This window comes from Micropterus salmoides, unplaced genomic scaffold, assembly GCF_014851395.1.
Source record: "Micropterus salmoides isolate LMB-PRFRI ecotype aquatic unplaced genomic scaffold, ASM1485139v1 Ms_hic_scaffold_2, whole genome shotgun sequence".
NCBI classification, from domain to species: Eukaryota; Metazoa; Chordata; class Actinopteri; order Centrarchiformes; family Centrarchidae; genus Micropterus; species Micropterus salmoides.
In genome coordinates this window covers 15910654-15933394 of record NW_024041150.1, presented here as the reverse complement: position 1 = coordinate 15933394, position 22741 = coordinate 15910654, and the positions used below count along the sequence as shown (strand labels likewise).

At 39.9% G+C, this 22741-nt stretch overlaps 2 protein-coding genes across 7 annotated transcripts; both read right to left on the bottom strand.

Moving 5' to 3' along the window:
• Positions 1-1150: 1150 nt before the first annotated feature.
• epdl1 (ependymin-like 1) lies at positions 1151-9596 on the bottom strand. The gene is made up of 13 exons (XM_038730872.1): positions 9435-9596; positions 9189-9223; positions 8958-9074; positions 5646-5832; positions 5464-5551; positions 5250-5375; positions 4772-4781; positions 4053-4188; positions 3844-3878; positions 3528-3662; positions 3250-3442; positions 2974-3061; positions 1151-2222 (listed from the first exon to the last, which is right to left on the bottom strand). Exons 1-13 carry the CDS (start codon positions 9499-9501, stop codon positions 2099-2101), a joined length of 1341 nt encoding a protein of 446 aa, XP_038586800.1. The 5' UTR covers positions 9502-9596; the 3' UTR covers positions 1151-2098.
• A 997-nt stretch (positions 9597-10593) lies between these two features.
• Positions 10594-22410, bottom strand: alpk1 (alpha-kinase 1). 6 transcript variants are annotated; one of them, XM_038731649.1, is made up of 15 exons: positions 22199-22410; positions 21130-21199; positions 20144-20370; positions 19427-19581; positions 19148-19346; positions 18828-18887; positions 18656-18742; positions 18488-18564; positions 18279-18374; positions 18082-18186; positions 15638-17474; positions 13919-14066; positions 13682-13844; positions 12159-12345; positions 10594-12013 (listed from the first exon to the last, which is right to left on the bottom strand). In XM_038731649.1, exons 3-15 carry the CDS (start codon positions 20256-20258, stop codon positions 11802-11804), a joined length of 3441 nt encoding a protein of 1146 aa, XP_038587577.1. In that variant the 5' UTR covers positions 20259-20370; positions 21130-21199; positions 22199-22410; the 3' UTR covers positions 10594-11801. The 6 variants fall into 6 exon arrangements, with proteins under 6 accessions (XP_038587577.1, XP_038587578.1, XP_038587579.1 ...); XM_038731650.1 differs by having other exon boundaries at positions 20144-20367; XM_038731651.1 differs by lacking the exon at positions 22199-22410 and adding an exon at positions 21334-22182.
• Between the last annotated feature and the right edge of the window lie 331 nt (positions 22411-22741).

Sequence of the window (22741 nt, the reverse complement as noted above, 5' to 3'; positions counted from 1 at the left end):
TCCGCTGAAGCAGCAACCACAGACACACAACACAAGAGTTTACTTGTCTTCCCTGACTGTAAATCTCATGTTTGAGAAAGGCCCACAAGTTCTCAATAGGATTCAAGTCAGGTTAGGAAGGGGCCCAGGTCTTTATTTGAGCATCTTTGAGGCCCTTGCTGTCTAGACTAGCAGTGGAGTACTTGGAGGCTTGTGATGGAGCATTGTCCTGCATAAAGATCATTTCCTTCTTGAATGCTGAAGACTTCTTCCTGCACCACTGCTTGAAGGAAGTAAATTCCAGAAACTGGATGTAAGTTTTGGAGTTAAGTTTCATTCCATCTTCAGCCTGAAAAGGTCCAACGATCTCATCTTTAATAATAGCAGCCCATACCTGTACACCTCCTCTTGACACTTAGGGGTCTGGGATGATTGTGGAGTGTTTAAAGCAGAAGAGAACTGGACACAGCTCCAGTGATCTGTTGAGTAAAACACATTCAGGTTGTGAGGAGGTTCTCCGCAATGTGCGGGGATGGTCTCCTGTAGTAGGTGAAAATCTGCAGGCCTTTCCACACTGACACAGGATTGTTGGCTGAAAAACAATTCAGCCAGTTCCAGTTTTTCCGAGTAGCTTCTCTTTGCCGCTTTGACCTACTTTGTCAGCTTGTTTCTGGCCTAGTTATACAGGATTCTGTCCCAACTTCTGTAGGAGTAGCTACACGTACATAAAACACATACCTTTGTCCTCTCACACACACCCAGTCCAACCTCTTAAAACATAAAAAGAACCATGAATTTCCAGGCCCGAAGTTGCAAAGAAATAGTAGCATAACCCACTGACTTTTTTAATTAAACAAAACTAGATGCAACTTGTTAATAAGTGTGCTTTGATGGTGTTGGATAGGTAGATTTCTGAACTTTGGACAGAGACAGGCTAACTGTCTTCATGCTCAGCTAAGCTACCTGCCTTCTGGCTCTAGCTTCGTACTTAACAGACATGAGAGTATTGCTCTACTATGAAACCAAATCCTTTCCATGCTGATCAAAGATAATACGAGAATCCCTTAAAATATGATACATTTGCACATGAAAATGATTATAAAAATGTATTTATTTATATGATTATTAATAGGAAGAATGTTAGAAAATTAAAGACAAATAAGGAAGAGTCGATTGTTCTTAGCTGTGTATAATTGATAGTTTTAAATGTGATTATTAAAAATAGATGAATTTACAAAGAACATATTGAGCAAACAACATTAAGCAGCAATATATGTCAACGAAACAAACAAATTAATTGTCAAATTCTTTGGAAGCCTGATTGCATTTCATGACTGCCAGTCTCCAGATTGTCCTGTTTACAGCATCTAGGAACTAGAATCACCACCCCATGGTTTTATTTTTTGACTAAATGGAAGTTATCACAATATTGATGATACGTTATGTATGATTCCAGTGAATATACATTGTTAATTTGATTAATGAAGGATTATCAAAGATATATTGGCTAAACAGGTACTTAATGTGTAACCATAAGATGGAGCAGAGCTACACACTTGGGGTACTTTTGTTTTCCCCTGGTGTTTTTCAATGCAAAGCTTCTCTATGAGGTGTAGGTGAAACTCACTCACTCACTCACAGGATCACGATTAGCTAGGCGTGCTTTAAGACAGTTTTGTAGTCACATGATTCAGATGATGCTCTAAATTCAGAACGATGGAGGAAGTGAAAGGCGGAATTGACGAGATGGAGGAAAGCCCGTACTGTGGTAGTTTTTGTTTACTCATTGTCAATTTGTATGAAATCTGAAATCACCCAATTCATTCTTAAAGTATTGCTAAAAATCTATTTTGAGGTCACAATGACCTTTGACCTTTGAGTCAAAAGTGTCATCTATTCAACCAACTGTGAAATATGGTCACAATCTCCCCCAATCTCCTGAGCTGTCGCAACAAAAAGTGTTATTCCAGGACATTGAAGTTTCACATCATTTTAACCCACAGACAGCTTGTTCACAAATTCCACTACACCAAAGACATGAAAAAGTAATAATACAGTGCAAAGACTCGTTCATAGTAGTCATCATCACAGTGCACCACATATCTGAAAATAGTCTATTTTAAAACAAGCTGAAGAAGGTTTCTGGATCCTCTCCATCGTCTTCTTCCAGCAGGGCGTCCTCACAGAAGGTTGGAGGGTTGAGCTGCTGAGGGTCCTCTAGACCAATGACGTTGTTGAAGAAGCTGAAGGTGGAAAACAGACAGAATTTTTATTGAAATTGTGCAGACAAACACAATGTATGCTACTGTTATTCTTTACTGCAACCAAGAGGACAGAAGCTCCATATATGCTGAAGGATACTTGGAGTGTGGGGCAAGAAAATCTCATTATAAAATGAAGATATAATGGCAATTTTCTCCTGTTGTTTAGTGTTTTTTTTTCTCAGAGGTTGAAAAAGTCTGAGTTGTAATCATTGTACTATGACAAGTGTCCAAATAGCATATTAAAGAACAAATCAACTCTTCAGCTATAATGCAACCTTTGAGCTTAAGATTTTGTTCCACCTTGGAACAGAGCCAGGCTGTTTCTCCCTGTTTCTAGTCATTACGCTAAGCTAACCTAACAATCTCCTGGCTGGAGCTTCATCTTTAATAGATATGAGAGTGGTATCAATCTTGTAATCTAACTCTCGACAAGTAGGTGAATAACCCTATTTCCGAAAAATGTTGGACTATTCGCTCATATGTCACAGCAACCATTTGGCCTGTGCATAACAGGAAACACATAGATTTAACTATAATCATGGCTGTTTTTATTAGGTACAGTTAGGTACAATACCAGTATCCACACACCGATGCACCTAAATAAAATGTGGTCTTTGAGAGTTATTGTGCGCCATTTATATATTTGTTTTTCGAACAAGCTTCTCAAAAAGCCTATGTTGTGAAAAATCTTGTACTTCCCTCTTGTGAGTTGTCATGTGTTTGCACTGACCTTGTCACGACCCATCCACTCTTTTCTGTATAAAACAGAGTGCTGACTGGAACACATCCAAACTCAGTGACAGTGCTCATGTACTTTGCTGCAGAGACAGAAATGGATCACATGTGAGTCGAGGCAGCACAACCAGACCAGCAGGTTCTGGAGCATGAAATACTTCAGGCATTGATTAGACTGAAGAATCACAGGAAGTCATGTGCTATGTACACCGCATGACTTTTTAATTCTTCTGTCAAATTTCCCCTGCTCTCTAGCTTCCTCTTACTGTACCTGTTCCATTTCTCAGCTTCATCTCTCCCACCCAGGTGTTGACCAGAAGTCCCTGTCCTGGTCCAGAGGAGCTGCCCAACACAACCTGTCCTAGCAGGGACGCATTCCGTGGGATCTCCAGCGGGTGGAAGCGTGTGCACAGGGGCTTCTTGCAACATGTGCGGTCCCTGTAGTTTATCTTATACATAACACCCTGCAGGAAAGGATTGCATTATACAGTGATTTGTATTGTACATGACATCTCCTAATGCAGATAACCACTGCTATGCTGTCATTACCTGTCTGTAGAGTAGAAGTACATCAGAGTGGAAGGTCATGTTGTTGTAAGATCCAAACTCTCTGAGGCGGATGCGCTTTCCCAGTGCGTCATAGCTGTACTTGGCATAGGCTGTCAGCTTCTCACTTTGGGTGGACTTGGGAAATGGCACAAAAATTATTGAAAGTTTCCTTATTACAGCAAGCTTATTGCTTTGGCTGTGATCCCATTACTCCAAATCAACAGTAATCCAGTATGGTGAATAAAATCTTTTTCATGCATTATCAGGAAACTTGGTTTACACAGTTGCATAATCACCTGCGGAAAAAAAAACTTACCACAGAGAGCCTTCCAGTCAGCAGCGGCGGGGATCCTGTTAAAATGAAATACGTGTTTTCACTGTTTTATTATAAACAGAGCATTTACATCACAGCTGTGGCTAAGCTTGCGACATCATGTTTCCTCATAAATGCTACAGCAAAACCGAACAGCCTGATTGGTATTGATAGTAGGTAAATTAACTCAACATCTGTGCTGTTGTACTTACTGCATATATGTGGTCTCTGAGCTAGGCAGCCCACTGACAGGCACACAAACAGGACGAGGGATCTCATGCTGTCTGACGGTATCCACTTTAGTCTGCACAGAGGCAAATGTGCTGCTGCTTCAAGGCGCTCACTTCCTTATAAACAAGCTGTTGAGGCTCCCAGTCCCACTGCCAGGTTTTCTTTGTGTCGTCAGTAGCTCATACACCTGTCCTGTCAGAATAAAAGCATTTGATAATATTTCTTTCAGTAGAGCCATATAACGGCAAATCTGTTGATCTATATCTAAATATTAAACCTTTTGACTTCCAGGGAATTTAGAAAGGAGAATTTGTGTTCCAGGGTCTAAGACACAATTTCCTCTTGAACACTCAAAAGAAATTTTATGCAAATGAAAAGCATACAAATAGTTCAGTTGCCACTCCAGGGGCCCCGTAAAGCTCAAACATTATTCTTATTAATGTAAAAGTTGAGCGAAAAGGTCAGATTCTGCATTTTGTTGCATAATCTTGTTGTATTACCTAAAGGACAAGGAAGAGTTGAGTACAATAAAGATTTTTGATCATTTGCTTGCTTGGGAAATGATGTAGGCATCTCTTATTGAGCTGTTCTGGTCTTTGCTCTTCATTAGTATTAATGTACATCACCAAAGTTCAGCAACAAATCCATAAAATAGGATATGTTGCTCAGTGACTTTGCTTGTCTTTTGTTCAAGGTTTACAGCTCTAACGCTATCAAATAAAAAATAAAAAGATTCATCACATATTTCAAATTCCACTTAAAAGATTCTGGAAAGTTGATTTATAAAATGATACAGTCATGTTAATTCATTTTTCTGTTGTCACTGGAGACTTAGTAATTTATAGTATAAAAGATGTAGTCTTAAATTCCTGTCATTAATCCCTTTTGCCCTAATATTACAATGCTGTGTATTGTACATTTTCATTACACAAAGAGACAAGGTGAAATATAGTCATTTGTTCAGTATTCTTATATTTTTATTGAGACAAGTGTAGTCACACGCCAGTCCACATTACACACTTTTAATTCCATTGTCAACATGAAAACGTCAGCTTTAGGTGCAGCTTTAGGTTTAAGCCAGAAATATGCATTAAAAACAGGAATTTCAAAATGTGTAAAAATCTGACGCTTGATGATTCAGTACAGAAGATCCATTTTTTAAAGGAGGCCCTCAGTGCTAGTTATTGAACACGCTGAGGAAGTTTGCTGGCTCTTCAATGTCAACCTTCATCTCTGCACTCGGGCAGAAGTCTGGAGGGTTGAGGAGACTGGGGTCCGAAATCCCGATGATGTTGTTGAAGAAGCTATGGCAAACAGAAAGACGGTCACATGATGATCACTTGGTCGGACGCTATATTTCAGATTCAGTCAGTGATGAAAATGTAAACTAACCTTATCACCGCCCATCCAAACTGGTCCGAGTGATACACAGTGCTGACAGGAATACATCCAGATTTAGTGACTGTGGTCACAAACTTTCCTGTAGGTCAGCGGAAAATAAAATAAATGTGTTAATTAACTGGGATTGAGGATTAAACAGTTAGGACAGATCTAACCATTACATGCTCTCTAACCTGCATTGTTGGGAAGATCTCCTATCCAACTGTTGACCAGGAGTCCTTGTCCAGGTCCAGACGAAGTGCCCAAAACAACCTGGGCCAGCAGGGATGCATTCTTTGGGACTTCCAGAGGCTGGAAGTCTGTCTTCAGAGGCCTTTTCTTGCACGTGCGATCATGTTTGTTAATCTCATACATGGTACCCTGATGGACGAAAGTGAATGAGGATGACTGTTGATTATTTTGATTAATTTCTTTTTTTTTACATCTGACATTTACACATAAACATACAGCAATATAATCATTGTTCATTAAATACCAACTCAGGGTGTTTTTACCAAAAAGTGAGGGGTTTTAATGCTTTTTAAAAGCAGCACTGTTCGATTACTGTAGAACAAGTTGTTATTAAGTGTTACAATTATTCTAACATCTGATGATTTGGGGTTTTACTTCAGTTATGTGTCTTAGGTTACTGTACTTCCTGCCTTTATGCCAGATAAAGCTGCCTTGCCTTGCCTTTGTGTGTCTTCTCAGCAGTTTTCATGGCCTGCCCCACCCTGATTCGCCTGTGTCTAGTTATCTTTCCCTCACTAGCGTGTCAAGTGTTCCAGCCGTTCCTAGTGTTTTTGGATCGTTTTTTCCTTGGCCCTTGCCTGTCTTTTGGATTTAGGATTTATCTTGCCCTCCTACTGGATTAGTTTGCCTGTCAGGACTGGCGTCCCTGGTTTTGACCTCTGCCTTCCACACCATCATGTAAGACTTTTTGACATAATATAGACTTAACATAACATTTGTGCTCACATGATTTAGAGGCAGACAGATTTGGACACAGACTAAAGTCCACCTCTCAGCAATAAACAAGTAATAAGACTTTCTGCACCCTTTACATAGGAAACTGCTAACTGTTATTATGCTCCATTATGTATGTATCTTTTTTTTCTTAAATGTCGTCTTTTTAAAAGGATCCCTTTTTTTTAATGCCTCTGCTTTGGGCTCTGATTAGATTGATTAGAATTTGGTGGTCACAGGCATATCTGTCATTTACACTGGGAACACTGGGGACATGTCCCCACCACTTTTTGAAAGCATTTGCTAAAAGTTTTCTGCAAATTAGCTTGAAACAAGAAATGTTAAATAACAAATAAAAATTCTACGAGAAAGGTTTACTTGCACAATAGGAATGAATGAATAAACCTTATGGGGGAGGAACCCCAGACCCCCCAATCGAGTAGCCTTATTCATCAATGAATATTTCTTATAAATATAGAAGTCTCTTGTTGTCTTGTTCTCGTGATTCCAATATTGTGTAACATCACGTCTCGTGGACTAAGTGTTTTGTCACACCCCTCATATGAGCCACCACTTTTCAACACAAAGCGACGCCCTTGGTTCCGAGTCAAGGACACTGTGACCTCATATCCGTCCCCTTCTCGTGAATATCTCAGGAACACCTAGAAGAAATTTCTTCAAATATGGCGAATACGTCTACTTGGACACAAGGATGAACTGATTTATAATTTGGTGGTCAAAGGACACGGTGGCTTCACAAAACATGTTTTTTTTGGCCACTACTCTCAACACAAGAATTGATGCTGTAGTTATAACAAATTTTCACGCAGATGTTGAAGTGATGACGGTTTTATCAACAAGGTCAACTTCAAAGACATCTCTGTATCCTGGAACAACACTTTTTGACCAGTCAACATCAAAACCAAAGAACAGGAATATGTGACACTTTTGTGACCTCATAGGTTTTTAGCACTTTTTAAGAAGGATTTGGCCTATGTCACACACAAGGACGACACAACAAAGCACAGTATGTGCTCCATCACGTCCGTTCTGAGAGAGCATCAGTGTCAGCTGTGAGCTGCAGCCAGTGTACAGCAGAGTATAGGCAAGGACGTCACTTTGTGTTGAAAAGGGACATAAGGGCTCTGATTAGGGGTGTGACGATACACTTTTAGCTCACGAGAGGTGACGATGCCCAACATTGGGTTCACGAGGACAAGACGAGAAGATATTTGAACACTATGTGGACGAAATATTCAATGCTGAAATGTATTAGTGGGGGGTCCTCCCTCAGAAAAGTGCATTAAGAGAACACTTAATTTCCTGCATTCTGAAATCCTCTGCACCAATTGATGGTGGAAATGTATTTTATTTATATGAAGGGAAAAACAAAATTCAGGTGGCAGGGAACATTTCAGAATATTAAAATATAATGGAATATAATACAGTAGCTCATCTTTTTAGCTTAAGTTACTATTTTTTCAATGCATTTGTTTCTTCTATTTTTTTATATTGCATTTCATGCTTTCTTAGTGTGCAGATAAACCTTTCTCAAAGCTATTTTATTTGTTATTTAACATTTCTTATAACAACTACTTTCAAAAAAGTGATGGAGACATGCCCCCATCGTCGAGTATAGGACAGCTAGATTTTGTTAAAATATTATGACTTTATTTTTGACGTGTCAGAGCACACATGTGTGAGAGATTCTGAATATGCAGAAGGTTTTGAGCAGAAAAGCTGCTGAAATGCAGAAGCTATTAAAGTCCAGGGGTTTATAAATTAATTAAAATTATATCATTTATTATTGACGTGAATCTACATGCACATTTAAAGAGGTTACTTTCAGTCAGTGTGCTGACTCAGCAGGGATGATATTACATGAGAAAAGTTGATCTATAGGTGACGACATTTGAAAGCAATACAGAACGCCTGAGAGCTGCACTGCATTACATCTTGTTGTAATTTTATAGTTTGAATTGTCACTTGCAGCCTGAATTTTGTGTTTCGCTTCCCCTATTATTATTGATAATATTAGTTGTATTATTATCAGGTGAAAACGTGAAGATTTCTGGGCTGGGCTAAGCCCCAAAGACTAAAAATGCAGTCTATAAGAATTATTTACATAGTGGCCTAATCAAGGACTTGTTTAGCCAAACGTCTATGATAATCCTTTATAATCAGTTCAACAATGCCCATTCACTGGAATCACATCCTCAATATAGAGATGACCTCCATTTAGCCAAATCCACTTTATATTAAAAAGTAATATTATAGTATTCAGTACATGTGAGTCTGGACAGACGTGGATGTAAATTGCAGCTTGACTGGTTGGTGGAGGCATAACATTTTCTAAATCACAATGCAAATGTATACTCAGTTTTTAAAATATTGAAAATTCAGGATGAATGTTTGAGTACCTATAATATTCCAAAGCAGGTCTGTATGCTTCTACTTTGAATAAAATTATTTCCCATGTACTTTTCTCTCTTCTTCGCTCTAAAATGTTGATAAGATGTTCATATCATTGCTTTTGTCACCTCTTTGAAGAGCAGAAGAACGTCAGAGGTGAATGTCTTATTGTCAAAAGTGCCCATCTCACTGAGCCGTATCCGTTGTTCCAGTGCATCATAGAGGTACGTGGCGTAACCCCCCAGCTTTTCATTCAGGGTTGAATGGAGAAAACAATGGTGATGAGTTTACATTGTTCTTAGGCATCATGATCAGATCCTGCTTTATTGTGCTCACATAATGTATTTTGAAACACTTACCATAGTGAGGGCTCCGCTCAGAAGAGGAGGACTCGCTGTGTTATGGAAGAAATTGTGAAATCATGACAAATGATTTAATATAAAGCACTCATTTGACAGAGTGAAATAGTGTTTAATAGGCCTAAGGGTTAGGCTACACAAGTCAGCAATGAAAAACATTTCCAGTACAAATATTTTTTTAAATAATATAAGGAAAGCATAAAATTGAATTCCCACAATCACTTTTCTCTCTGTTATTTTACTTACAGCATGGTTGAGGCTTCTCGGCCAGGCAGCCTGCCAGTACGCATGTTAACACTACCAAGAGTCTCATATTTTACAATTCAGGCTTCTGTCGTCAAGCAGCCACAAACACTCTGTTGCTTGAGGGGAGTCACTTCTTTATAAATACGGACACTGGGGCTCCGGGAGAAGGACCTTCTTCCTGGTTTTATTTTTAACCCTGTTGCTCCCATGAGAGCCAAGCCCTGAAACACCTGATACATCTGAGTGGAGAGTGAAAGGCTGGTGAATATTTTTCATGGAGGACACAATTGTACAGAATATTTGTATAATTGTTAAAGATGATATATTCCTACACATTTCACAGCCAAACTAAGAACATATATAACAAAATAAACAGATGATTTCTCAGTGAAATATGTTTTAGGCCATGCATGTAGATGAGTGAGTGTGAGGCTTGTGCACAGTGGGTCAGGGGTAAAGAATGCTGTTATTGTGCACAAAGATCAAGGCTAACAAACCCAGAACTGGATTTTGGCTGAATGGAGAGGAGGATCACATGTGCTAATAGCTCCATGCTCATTGTCATATGATGTGGAGGTGTGGGACTGCAGTCATCTGAGTACCTGATTATCATGCCATCTTCTTGCCTTAATGATTTACTCTATTGATTACATATATCTATAGAGATAGAGGGACTTTATTTACTTACACAGAAAGTTCAGGTCACATAGTTTTGGAAATCTGCAATAATGCAGTTTGTATGTATAAACCAGAGAACAACACAGTTCTCCTACATCAATGTCAGTAAGTAAAACACTGGCTACATTAATCTGGGTATGTTTTCCCTTTCTTACTCGATCATGCTGCATCGTGATAGGTTTGATGGAAACAATAGCAGGACAATACTTAGATCTATTGTTAAATAGTCAAAGATTCTTAAATGTTCAAGGAGCCTTGACATTTACAAGGTTAACTGATTTAAAGGTGTACAGCAGTCACCTGACTGGCTGACGTATGGCAGCTTAAATAAATATATTGCAACAAATGTCCTTCTCATTTATAGAATAATCAGGGTCTGGAATTTGTTATATTGATTTGGACTAAATCAATCACAACCCCATTATGTTTGAGTAACTATCACATTTTACATGTTGAAAGCCACTACTGATGTTGGCATGACTACAAGTTTAAATATTTTTATTGTAAACAATGTGTGCAACAAAGCTGAATATCTAACACACAGGGGCAATGACAGATATACAGTATGCAGTGCTGACCACTAAAGGACCAGCTTTACAATCAACATCATTTGTCAGGTGATTCCTGCACTGCCAGTCCAGTTAGACAACAATCCAGTCAGTGACAGTGATAACTACCGAAAACATAACAAATACACTTTATTGAACAACGGCTTACACAGAAAGTTGATGACACTTTAGGAAACCTGCAATCATGCAGTCTGTATGTATAAACCAGGGGACATCACATTTTCTCCTACATCACCATCACTGAGTAAAACAGTGGCTACATTAATCTGGGTGTGTTTTCCTTTTCGGACTCAATCATGCTGCAGGTTTGATGGGAAAATAGCAGGAGAACAAGACTTTGTTTTCAAAATCTGTTGTTAGATAATCAACAACTTTTAACAAATGCTTGTCAATGATAAAGAAACCTTGACGTTAACAAGGTTAACTGATCTAGAGGTGTACAGCAGTCACCTGACTGACTGACTTAAGGTTGCTTAAGTAAACATTACAACAAAAGTACTTTTGATTTATAGAATTTATAGTCTTGAATTTGTTGTAGTGACTTGCACCAAATCACTACCCCATTATGTTTGAGTAAAGATGACTAAATCTTAATATGTAACCTGCTTACATTTGACATACATGTTGAAAGCCACTACTGATGTTGGCAGATTTTTATACCAAAACAAAACAACACAAGTATTTTATAATTATTGCAGCAGGAGCTAAACTGAAATAGAACTTATCTTGGAATTCAGCGGCTGTAATTCACAGACTAGATTATCATTCAGAGTATGGAGAAATAATCACCTTTCTAACACCACATAGGCCAATAATTTAAATGTCATCCAACTCTGTCCTCTTTCAGTAAACTACAGAATGAGTTGATCCAGGTAACAAAACTCCTACATTGTGCAGATTTAATAATAAATCATTTTAAACAATTTAAAATGTAAAACCTCACACCCTGTTTACATAAAAGGTACCAGAAGAGCTGAAGAAGAAGAGATACTTTACAATTTATGTCAGTTGTGGATTTGATTCATGTAAACTTTGAAATATGTAAACTTGCATCAATAGCTTGTTACTCATAATTTAACATTATCTTTTCACTCCCACATACAAACACATCTGCACATTCTCAAAGTTTCTGGGGCAGAACTTGAGGCTTTCTGTCCACTGGAGGCAGTTTGAGCAGCTGGCAAATCCCGTTGCACTGTGGTCCATGTTGCTCTTCTAGGAAGTACCTGAGGCCTCTGGCAGCAAAGTTGGAGGGACCTTTAGGGGTCTTGGTGGAGTGAATCTGAGGATCAGTGAGGTAGGTCAGCCCTTTGCCACTGGCAGTTACCCAGCCTGTGAATAAAAAGGAGGATTAGGATGCGTTCGTCAGGTGGAAAGGAGTGTGACATTTGCCATATGACAAAATACACAGTTTGTGGAAAATAATCTCACTCTCGGGGATTTCAGTGATCAGTGACACAAACACACACATACACACCTTGCAGGTCTACAACAACTTCCTGGCAGTCAGAGAACTGGTAGGTAAAGTGTCCAAAGGCAAGGCCATATTCTGTAGCCTGGAAACTCTTGTTCTTCTTCCCAGTGTTGTTTGTCAGTTTGACAAAGTCTCCCAGCATGTAGGGCTCCACGGTTACACAGCCCACAATCTCATTTCCATTCAAAATCTATGCAGGTACAGAAAACAAGAGGTAAACTAGTAAATATTTAAAGCCTTTCTTTGTACAAAACTAATACATTTAGCTGAAGAGATACAGCTGTGTATTTGTGTTGTATAATTTTCTTTTTCTTTACAGGAAATGTGGTGTTAGAAGATGATGGTTTTCTGTCACTGCTCATTATTCTTAACCGTCTTGGAATATGGTGTTTAAATTCAGAGGAGGTATTAAGGACAAAATGGCAAATTCTGTTTTTTTTTTTGGTCCCATTCATTCAGAGAAGAGCAGAGAGACAATTAAGAGAATACTAAATACAAAATATCGGCTCCGTCATGAGAGTATTTCTACAGTGCCTTGCAAAAGTATTCGGCCCCCTTGAACTTTTCGACCTTTTGCCACATTTCGGGCTTCAAACATAAAGATATAAAACTGTAATTTTTTGTGAAGAATCAACAACAAGTGGGACACAATTATGAAGTGGAACGAAATTTATTGGATATTTCAAACCTTTTTAACAAATAAAAAACTGAAAAATTGGGCGTGCAAAATTATTCAGCCCCTTTATTTTCAGTGCAGCAAATTCTCTCCAGAAGTTCAGTGAGGATCTCTGAATGATCCAATGTTGACCTAAATGACTAGTGATGATAAATAGAATCCACCTGTGTGAAATCAAGTCTCCATATAAATGCACCTGCTCTGTGATAGTCTCAGAGGTCCGTTTAAAGTGCAGAGAGCATCATGAAGAACAAGGAACACACCAGGCAGGTCCGAGATACTGTTGTGGAGAAGTTTAAAGCCGGATTTGGATACAAAAAGATTTCCCAAGCTTTAAACATCCCAAGGAGCACTGTGCAAGCGATAATATTGAAATGGAAGGAGTATCAGACCACTGCAAATCTACAAAGACAAGGCCGTCCCTCTAAACTTTTTTATTTGTTAAAAAGGTTTGAAATATCCAATAAATTTTGTTCCACTTCATAATTGTGTCCCACTTGTTGTTGATTCTTCACAAAAAATTACAGTTTTATATCTTTATGTTTGAAGCCTGAAATGTGGCAAAAGGTCAAAGTTCAAGGGGGCCGAATACTTTCGGAAGGCACTGTAGCTGTAAACTGACAACTGGAAGGTGTACTGGGGTTTTCCATTTGAATTTCAACCAAAACTGCTCCAAGGCTGCTGCAGGCTATCCTGCACTCTGCTGTCTCTGAAGGTATGTGTATATGTAGGGGGTCCTAATAAAGTGGTATTTATGAAGGAAGTAATTTGCTTTCTTTAATTTCCCTAAATGAGGTAAAATATTTTTCTTACAATAAATGTTCATTTCCTCTTTATGTTTTGGCCTCACCAGTAGTGCTTCCGAGGGAATGAAGAAGATCTGAGCCATGACTTCCTTGTCGTAAAGACTCTTATTGAATTCAGTCACATAGTACTGGGCTGTCATCTGTCGCTCCACATCTTTCAGATGGAACTGGATCGCCTTTGGCTTCAAGTAATCTTTACCCACATAACTAAGGACATAAATACACAAAGTGAGACTTAAGTCATTCTTTTCAGGTTGTGCCTAGAAAGTGTGGCTGCGTACCTGCTTAACCTTTCTTCCTGGTGTAAAAACTGTACCCATATTGCTGCTCTCTGCTTGCCCTGCATCCCCATTGGCTCCCCGATGTAAACGCAGGTCTCCCTGGCTGTCCACAGGCCTGTGGCTTTGGAGAACTTTAAATGAAGAGCACCTAATAGACATTAGCAGAACAGTTACAGTCAATGTTTTATTTACCCTTTAAGCCACAGTTGAGTTTCTACATATAATACAGCTCATAATTAACTTCAGTTTGTGCTGATTTCAATGCAAAGACCTATCAGCTCAGCACAGAAAATGTGGCGATACTAGAAATACATCAGCATGCTAACATGCGCACAATGACAATGCTAACATGCTGATATTTAGTATATTTAGCAAGTATGTTCATTATGATAATTTAGCGGTTTAGCATGCTAAGATTTGTTATTTAGCAATACACAAAGGGCCCTATTTTTGTGGCAAATAAAGTTTGCACTTTGCCCGTGTGTGTTGTATTGGGTGCAGCGCAGAGCACTGGTGGGAGGTTCATTGAAATTAGGCCGTGTAAACAAAGCGAGTTGTTGATCTTCTGTTGGAAATTGGACCTTAAGGCACATCACGTTACACTTCCATTCAATGAAATTTCCCACACATGTCACAATTCTGATACAAGCTTGAGCAATAATTTCTGTTTTAGCAGCGATCGGCTTTCTTTCGGCTGCACGAGCAGACCCGCCTGGTCAAAGCTGAACAAAGGTGAATTCTGACCAACGAATTCTGCTGAAGCACGTTTGGACCTGCTTGTCATTTGGGCTTTGACAGAAGCGAATGGGTGATGGAGTGAATATTTGTATACCAGAAATGTAATGTGACCATGCCTTAGTCCCAGAACCATGTCTGTTTCTGGCACAACATCACTCTGCTGCACATTTGATGATGAAAATGAAATACTTGCAACAAATGTGCATCAATAAAGTAATTTCATTAAATACTCCCTTGCAGATTTGTTTCAATCTGCATAAAAAAAGTTTCAAATGGTTAAAGCAGGAATGTCTGTAAAGCAGTCTGCATTGCTCTATAAATGAATAGGAGTGATTCTTACAGTAAATTATATTCCTGCAGCCATCTGAAGGCCGGAGGACACATAAACTGATAAATCTGCAGCCTTTAATTTGAGAAGCGGTGTCACAGTGTCACAGGGCCATCGCGCACAGCCATGTCAGATTAATGTGAACATAGAAACTGCTTCACCAAAATATTACAATAGGTTTTCAAATTCTGCCTCTGAATGTAGATTTTTGGTTCTGATTGTTCACATCACGCCACTCTGCATCACCCAGAAAACAATATTGTTTCCTGGAGAAGCCATTTTTCTATTTGTTGAGCTGTTGCTGTCAAGGCACAGCTGTTTCATGAACCAAAGTGTGTGCTTGGAGACTCCCTCACAGACCATGCACCCAAGACCTGGTCTTTGCACTTCTGTGATTAAAATAGGGCCCAAAGTATAAGTGACACCGATTGGAATTTAGTTTTGCAGGTATCTGGTCATAAACCAAAGCAGACATTAAATGAAAAGTCAGGGTATCACCGACGTTACTACAACTCATGGCAGTCGACGCAATAGTTGTTGAGATCAAAAGTGGTGGACTGCCAGACCAACACTGTTGTCCTAACTTTCCTGCTAGTGGTTAAAAAGATATACCGATGATGAAGACATATTTCAACAGTAATGTTCAAACTTACTGTGGGCAGTTCTGTGTTTATTGAGTTTGAACTGTGTCTTCTCACTGTGAAGTCTCTTCAGCAGACATTCATGGCAAACTCCAGCCAGCAGGGCTTGGTAATCATGCTGGGACAACAAATACTGTCTCTCAGGAACAACACCAGCTACTATGCTGTGCTTTTGGCAGCTGTAGCACAAGGGGTTCTTCCTCTGAAGGGCATTCACTTTTTCTGTAGAAGTACCTTCACCGCGTTGGCGTCCACTTTGATCGTCCTCCAGCATCTCAAATGAACTCTCTGTGGAGGTTTCGGTGGGAGCACATTGTTCTGGGTTTGTGTGTGGGATTGTTAAGGAGTTTTTCGCAGCAGGTTTTACAGATGCTGAGATATCTTCGGTGTCCATATTTGGCAAAAGATTAAGGCTCTCCAGAGGTTGTGGCGTGGATGAGGCTCTAAATTCCCATCCAGATGTGTCTTTTTTGTGCGTATGATCATGAGCTGAATTATTGGTTTCTGAATCAAGTGTTTCCAAGAGGAAGAAGCTCCCATCTGACTCTGATGACCTACTGCCTTGGCCGGTTCCTGCTTTTGACAGGCTACTCGGCTGAGGTTTTCTGTTTGTGGGGGAATTCAGGTTAGCTGAGATTTTCTCCCATGATGACTGGGAACTGAAACTGTCACCGAGCGAGCTAGAGGATGTCCTAATAGCTAGCTGGGATAAGGAACGTGCTGCTCCTTCAGCTTCTGGCAGTTTCATCGGCACACCAACAACATGAGTCATCCAATCGTCCTCAGTGGCCAGTGTCTCTATTTCAGCTTGCAGCACTTCAAACTTCTCTGAATCACTACTCGCACTGGAGGAGGATGTGGCAGGTATTGCAGATCTCGGGACAGTATGGGAACTGACACTAGAGTTCCAGCCCTGTAAGTCTCGCTTCTTGTTTTTATTTTTTCCCGCGGATAGCATCCTGTCTGACCTGTCATCGTCAACCTCAGTGGTCAGACAGCGCTGGTTGCTTGCATTTGCTTCAAGTTCAATGGCAATATTTCCCGTGTAGCCGCTGCTGCTGGGCCTAGGAGACCCTGAACTACTCAAGGAGAAGTTCTGCCATGAAGAGCCAAGGTTATCTGTGCTTCCTAGGGTGGTACACAGGTCAGACTTCTGAGGTGGGTGCACAGCAGATGGATTTGATCCCCTCTGTTGTGGCTCCTCTCCTTTAGGTGTATCTTTTGACACATTGCAAGCCTCAGTGCTACATTCTGCGTTGAGTGTACCAATGGTTGTCCCCAGTGCAGTGATACATAGCTTCGCCCCGTCCATCTCGTCCTTAGTCCCCTTACAGTTTGGGCTGGTTGTCTCACATAGTGATTCATGATACTTTTGGAATCTCTGCATCACCTTAGCGAAACGTTCCACAGTGAAATTTACCGATGTGTCTTTGATGTTTCTGTAGCTGTCAGGGATAAAAGACCCCTTTTCTGAATTAAGGAAAGGCTTCACCTGCAACAGAAGCTTTACTCTGGCGACCAGTTGCATGATTTCGGCACAGATGCCGTCTTTGTCCTGGGTATCTGCCTGGCAGTAATCATAGAACTTTCCTAAAGCTGTCTGGCAAGCTTGAGTTGCCTGCTCCTCGACATCCTGAGGAGTGCCAAGCCACTTGTGCGCGGCAGTGAGGGAATAGGCAGCCTTGAGGAAGCTGTGAAGCTCCTGCTTGCTGGTGACCAGCTCTCCCTCTTCTTTGGTGAGCAGGCCAATTTCAAAAGCCTCTCTAGCCTGCAGAAGGATAGACTTCTTTTGAGAGTTTGGGCACTCCACTGAGAAACTGTACGATAACAAGCAGGTTCCTTGAGTTACCTGAAGAATAAGAGGTCAGAGTAAGGCAGAAGAACATTTATAGCAGCAATAAGTAATATTTATACTGCTTCAGAATATATTTCTGTTGGACCTGTTCTCTCATTAGCTACCGAACTTATCTCTGTTGTGAAACAGTTGTTGTGAGTTATTTTTTTACATTAATTTATGCCAGAGGTTTTAAAACTGTGAGGCTAGACCCTCCAAGGGGGCGTGAGAGAACTGAAGGGGAGGCACACGGAGAGTGAGTCTTAATTTGTGCCAAAGTTCCTAACTCAGTCAAATGTCATGTCAAACACACAGAAATGTTTTTAGATTCAGCATGGATTCCATTGTGATTATATGTTTATACATGTTTTCTTTAGTATTAAAGTAACCCAGTGTAGGAGTCTGTACATTCATGGGTTCAGTGCAAACAGTAACTGTTAATAGCTAAGTCAACATGTAAACAAATTTAGGCTAACATATTAGCCTAAAAAAAAGTGTAGCTCACTTTTAACTAACTGCGCAGTTGTCTCAGTTGTGTCTGCGAGGGGGCCTAGTGTCAAATGGTTTATTATTATTTATGTCAATTGCAGGCAACCACGAGCCATTCAATGAAGCAACTTACCGCATTGGTTAACACATAGAGTGAAGTGTACTGGCTGTACACCACCGCCATCTTAGCTGCCTGGGCTGCTGAAAGAAGACGATGGCTCCTGTCCCCAAGTAAAGACTGCACCAAACAATCACACAGACACAGTCAAGAAATTATACAAATCCAACTATATACAAAAAAACCCACAACATTATATCAGTTAGACTTACCAAATCAATATCTGGATTAGTCCTAAAAGAGTGGAAGTCCTCATCATTCATAGACACCAATATGTTGGCCAGTAGGCCAAGAGAGGTTCCAATGCCCTATCAAATATACAGACATGCAGAGCAAGGGATGATGAAAGTGTGAGGATGTGCATGTTTCCAAGGTCATAGTGTGGCAACTTTGATGACAATATTGTAGCCGTGTCTGTTACCTTTTTATCTGGTTGAGGAAGTGCATAGTAGCCAACCAGAGAAGCCCAGATCAGCTCTGCGGCCTCTAGCCACAGACCTGAAACACAGCACAAAATAGCCAAACTATGTACAACAACATACATCAGCGAAGAGAAATATTTTCTTTCATCAGGGAAAAAAGATCTTACCTAGCTTTTGCAACGTCATTCCACGCACTTGAACACTGACGGCCTGCACAAGAACTCTGTCACTTTCAGAGTGGTACGCCCAACAACCTGTTTAAGGAAACAAAGATTTGCTTTTTATTTACCTTGTAAAAACAACAATAAAGTGAATTAAAATGCCATAAAAGGAACCTACCTGTGGCTCCACTATTGTTAATGAGACTGCTCAGTATGTATTCTGCCTTCTGTAGTTTGCCTGCAGGGATGATGATTATAATGTTCACATTCATCCAGCAGTGTATAACAATTACTGTAACAAAACAGTACATATCTCTATAATGAAAATGTGTAATGATGACAGAGTAATAAAAACCTTTTCTCATGTAATTTCCATATTATGTGTTCACATCAATCTATTATATCCCAAAACAATGAGGAGGAAGATGCATTAAGTGTTTCTCATCCAATCACAGTATTCATTGCCAGTGGTGGCTCCTCACAAAACTAAGAATGTACCAGAGTTAAGGTAGACTCTGGCCTGTCGTATGACCAGTTGGGGGGCCACAGGGGTGTCAGGGTAGCATCTGTGGAGCAGCTTGGCAATCTTCAGCAGCCGGCTGGATTCGTCCATCCAGTAGAGGAAGCGGTCGATTAAGAAGACCACCGCCAGGGCTGTGCGTGCCTCCCGAGCTGTGATGGAAGCCTTTAGGACAGCCTGACAACACAGTAAGCATATATATCATTTGTTTCAAGTAACACCACAAGAAAGCCCTTACTTAGCTGAGTGATTATTACCAGTAGCTGAGATAGGTGCTTGCTGATGAGGTCACTGAGGTTGGTTTTGTCATTGGCACTGATTGATTGCTTATACTGCCACTTCTCCGGCACGAAGGGCCACTTCATTTCCGTTGCCTCTTGCAGGAGAGAGGCAAGTTCTGCACACAGCGAGTCTACAGGATATAAGGAATCTCGTAAATCCAAAGAAAGTGTGTGGCAGTGCAAAGGTTAACTAGACTAAATACTTTCTGAATAAAACTGTAAATACATGATTAAAATCTTAAACTTTCTTTTACAAGAGGAAATAACTTTACTTAAAGCTACAGTACACTAACACTTTCAGTAACACTTTCTTCATTATCAACTTAATTCAGGAAAAGCTAGAGACTGTGGTTTAGAAAATGTAGTTTTTGCTTTAATTTGATGACGTGTTGCTATATAATATGTGGGAATGCAGAAGAACTGGCCTTTACTGAGTTTAGAAGAAACACTAATGAGCACTGCCCCGACTTGCGCTACTGATAAACAAAAAGGAAATCCTATCAAATTCATGGCAACTCCATGTTGGATGCGCTGACCATTTGATGCCTTTGTCCCTCATTCTCAACACAAACCATATGTGTGGGTTTTATGCAAGTGTCATTCCACCACAAAATCTCCCAATCTCTAATCCCAATCTGACTTTCTGCCAAACCCAGGTGAAAATAAACCGCATAGCACCATCTTGTGTCTGACCTCTGCAGCTACAGTAGTTCAGCCTCTCTGCCTCAGTGGGCTGGGTGGACCCTTGAGTTGCTGCTACTGCCCTGAGACACTCCTCCAGTAAATCCCCCACCCCCTGGCTGTCCATTCTGGTAAACAGTTGTTGCAGCTGGGATTTCCTCCTTTCTTGGCCTCTTCACCCCTGTTGCTGTATTGCAGTGATTCAAGAAGGGGACTCCAAAGGAATGTCCAGACTGCTGCTGAGAAGGGATTGCACCATCAGGTGTGTTTGTAAATTTCAAAACATGAAAGATTCAATCAACACATGAAAAAAAAACCCAAATCATCTCAAATAAATGAATAACATGACAATAAGAAAATCCGTTCCTTTTCCTTTCACTGTCCCACACCCCCAATAAATAGTATTTTATCAATATATATATACACATGTCTTTAATTTTACAGACAGTATTCCTATGAAACAAAGTCACAGGTAATGTAAAAAAAAAATTACAGTCCTTTCAGAGTAAGAATGGGTCCCTAACATTTAACACTCACCTTATAGTGACCTATACTTTCAATTAATTAAATCAGAATATTTTATAATATGAAACAGATTTTCAGATTTATCATAAGCCTATAGCTTTTATGTAGCCTCCCAGTATTTGTAAAAGTTATTTATTAATAGGTGAATAAACTCAATTTACTTTGAGTCTAAGGCCAACTTGCAACTGAAGTGGCAGAGAAAACACATCATATTATGGAGTATGATTGTGTTGTAATTTATAGAATTACACAACATTACAGATTTACAACCGTTAAATGCCAAACACTGTGTAGCCTACTAACTTACTGTCATTTGACAGTGAAAAGCCAATCGACCGACATTTAACTGGAGTCACTGTTGTTTATGTCGAGACACAAGTTAAACGTTTGTCTTACACGACTGCCTCTTTTGCTATAATTATTAAATTAATGAAACACAATTTTCATTTAGGTAGTAATTAAACAGCACCTACCGCGAAGCCTACTTCAGATTCTCTTCAGTCTTCCTGGTAGGGCAGGACTATATGGTGCTGCCTTAAAATGCTGTCGGGAATATCGCAATCTCAACGTTAGAGAACTTGTAGCACGACTTCTCCCAGCATTAAACACGGCAAGAATGACAACAGAACAGAAGACAAGACAGGTGTGAAGACCAGCTGACAGGGCAATTTACTTACCTACTTTTAATCACACCAATTCGAAAAAATGGTTATTGGTCGGTTATTATAAAACGGGCAGGGCCTTTGAAAAAGGGGAGCTCAAGTCAAACGATCTGATTGGTTCACAGAAGTGTTATAATGAGCGTATACAGCCCAGGGCCGGTGTTATGACATCGAATTCCTTTTCTTCATCATTCCGCGACGAAGCCAGGTGGGACTAGTTTTTGTATTCATTAAAACATGTCTATTAATGAAATAAAACCAAATCAAATTGTAGTGAGTCTATCACTTTCTTTTATGCCATGCTTGGTCACCGTTTAATAACTCAAGACTTCCTGTGGTATACTCTTATTATATCACAGTGAAGGGGCACAAGGCTTATTATTAAATCAAATTAAATTAAACAATATTATTAAAAATAATATTATCAATATAGGTTGTGTTATAAATTGAGCAGGGGACGTTTCCGTTAGCAGCCACTCTAAAATACGGTGACGGACACAGTGTTTATTTATTTGACATGGGGAATAATATTTCTAGAATTCTACAAGCTCTTTCTTTTACAAAGACACTTAACAGTGTTGTAGCCAACATTCAAATATACCATTTAGCCTACTGTAACCTTATATAACTTTGATTTCTTCGTATCTAAAGGAAATTCTCATACTAATGATTAGGCCTGTGTACATGGCCATATTTCTTCTACTCTTCTCTCAATGTGCTGACCACCCAGGTGTGAAACTTTTTCAAAGCTTCTGATAACAGTTACGTGACATTGTCCATTCGACATAGCAAGCTAACCGCAGCTAACCTAAGGTAGCCAGCCAGCAACACATAACACACCTCACCGCCAGCTAAGTGTTAGAGCTGTGGATTCACACACCTGAAACAACACCTCTCAGTCAGTGGTTGACTGGCTGCTGCTGCTGAACCACTTTCTGTAGAAGGCGGCTGAGGTTTAACGGTACTACTCGTGAAAAACTGTCTTATTTCCACAGGCCATGAGTTGGTTATCTTGCTAGCGCGAGCTTGCCGCAAGAGGTGACAACAGTGAAACAGTCACACAGGAAGACAACAGCTCCGCTGTGACAATGTAAGGGCAGACCTATGGTGACATCTATTGAACGTTGGCTCTAGTGATTTGCTGGTGCAGTCAGAGAGACTTAGTGGACATGAAAGAAAGTTATTTTAAAACCCCAAAACATTTGGTGCTTTTGGAGAACGCACTTGGGGCTGGAGGCCCCAAAAGCCCCCTCTAAAATTTCACTTCAGCTTTCAAAAAGGGAATAAGCTATTATACTGAAAACCTTTTAGTGATGAGATGTCAGTTACTTTCCACATATCAGCAAGGCAGCACGTGTTGTAAAATATTATTACAACAAAAACAAACCTGTGTTTCACTTTTTATCAAATGAACCGTTTTATA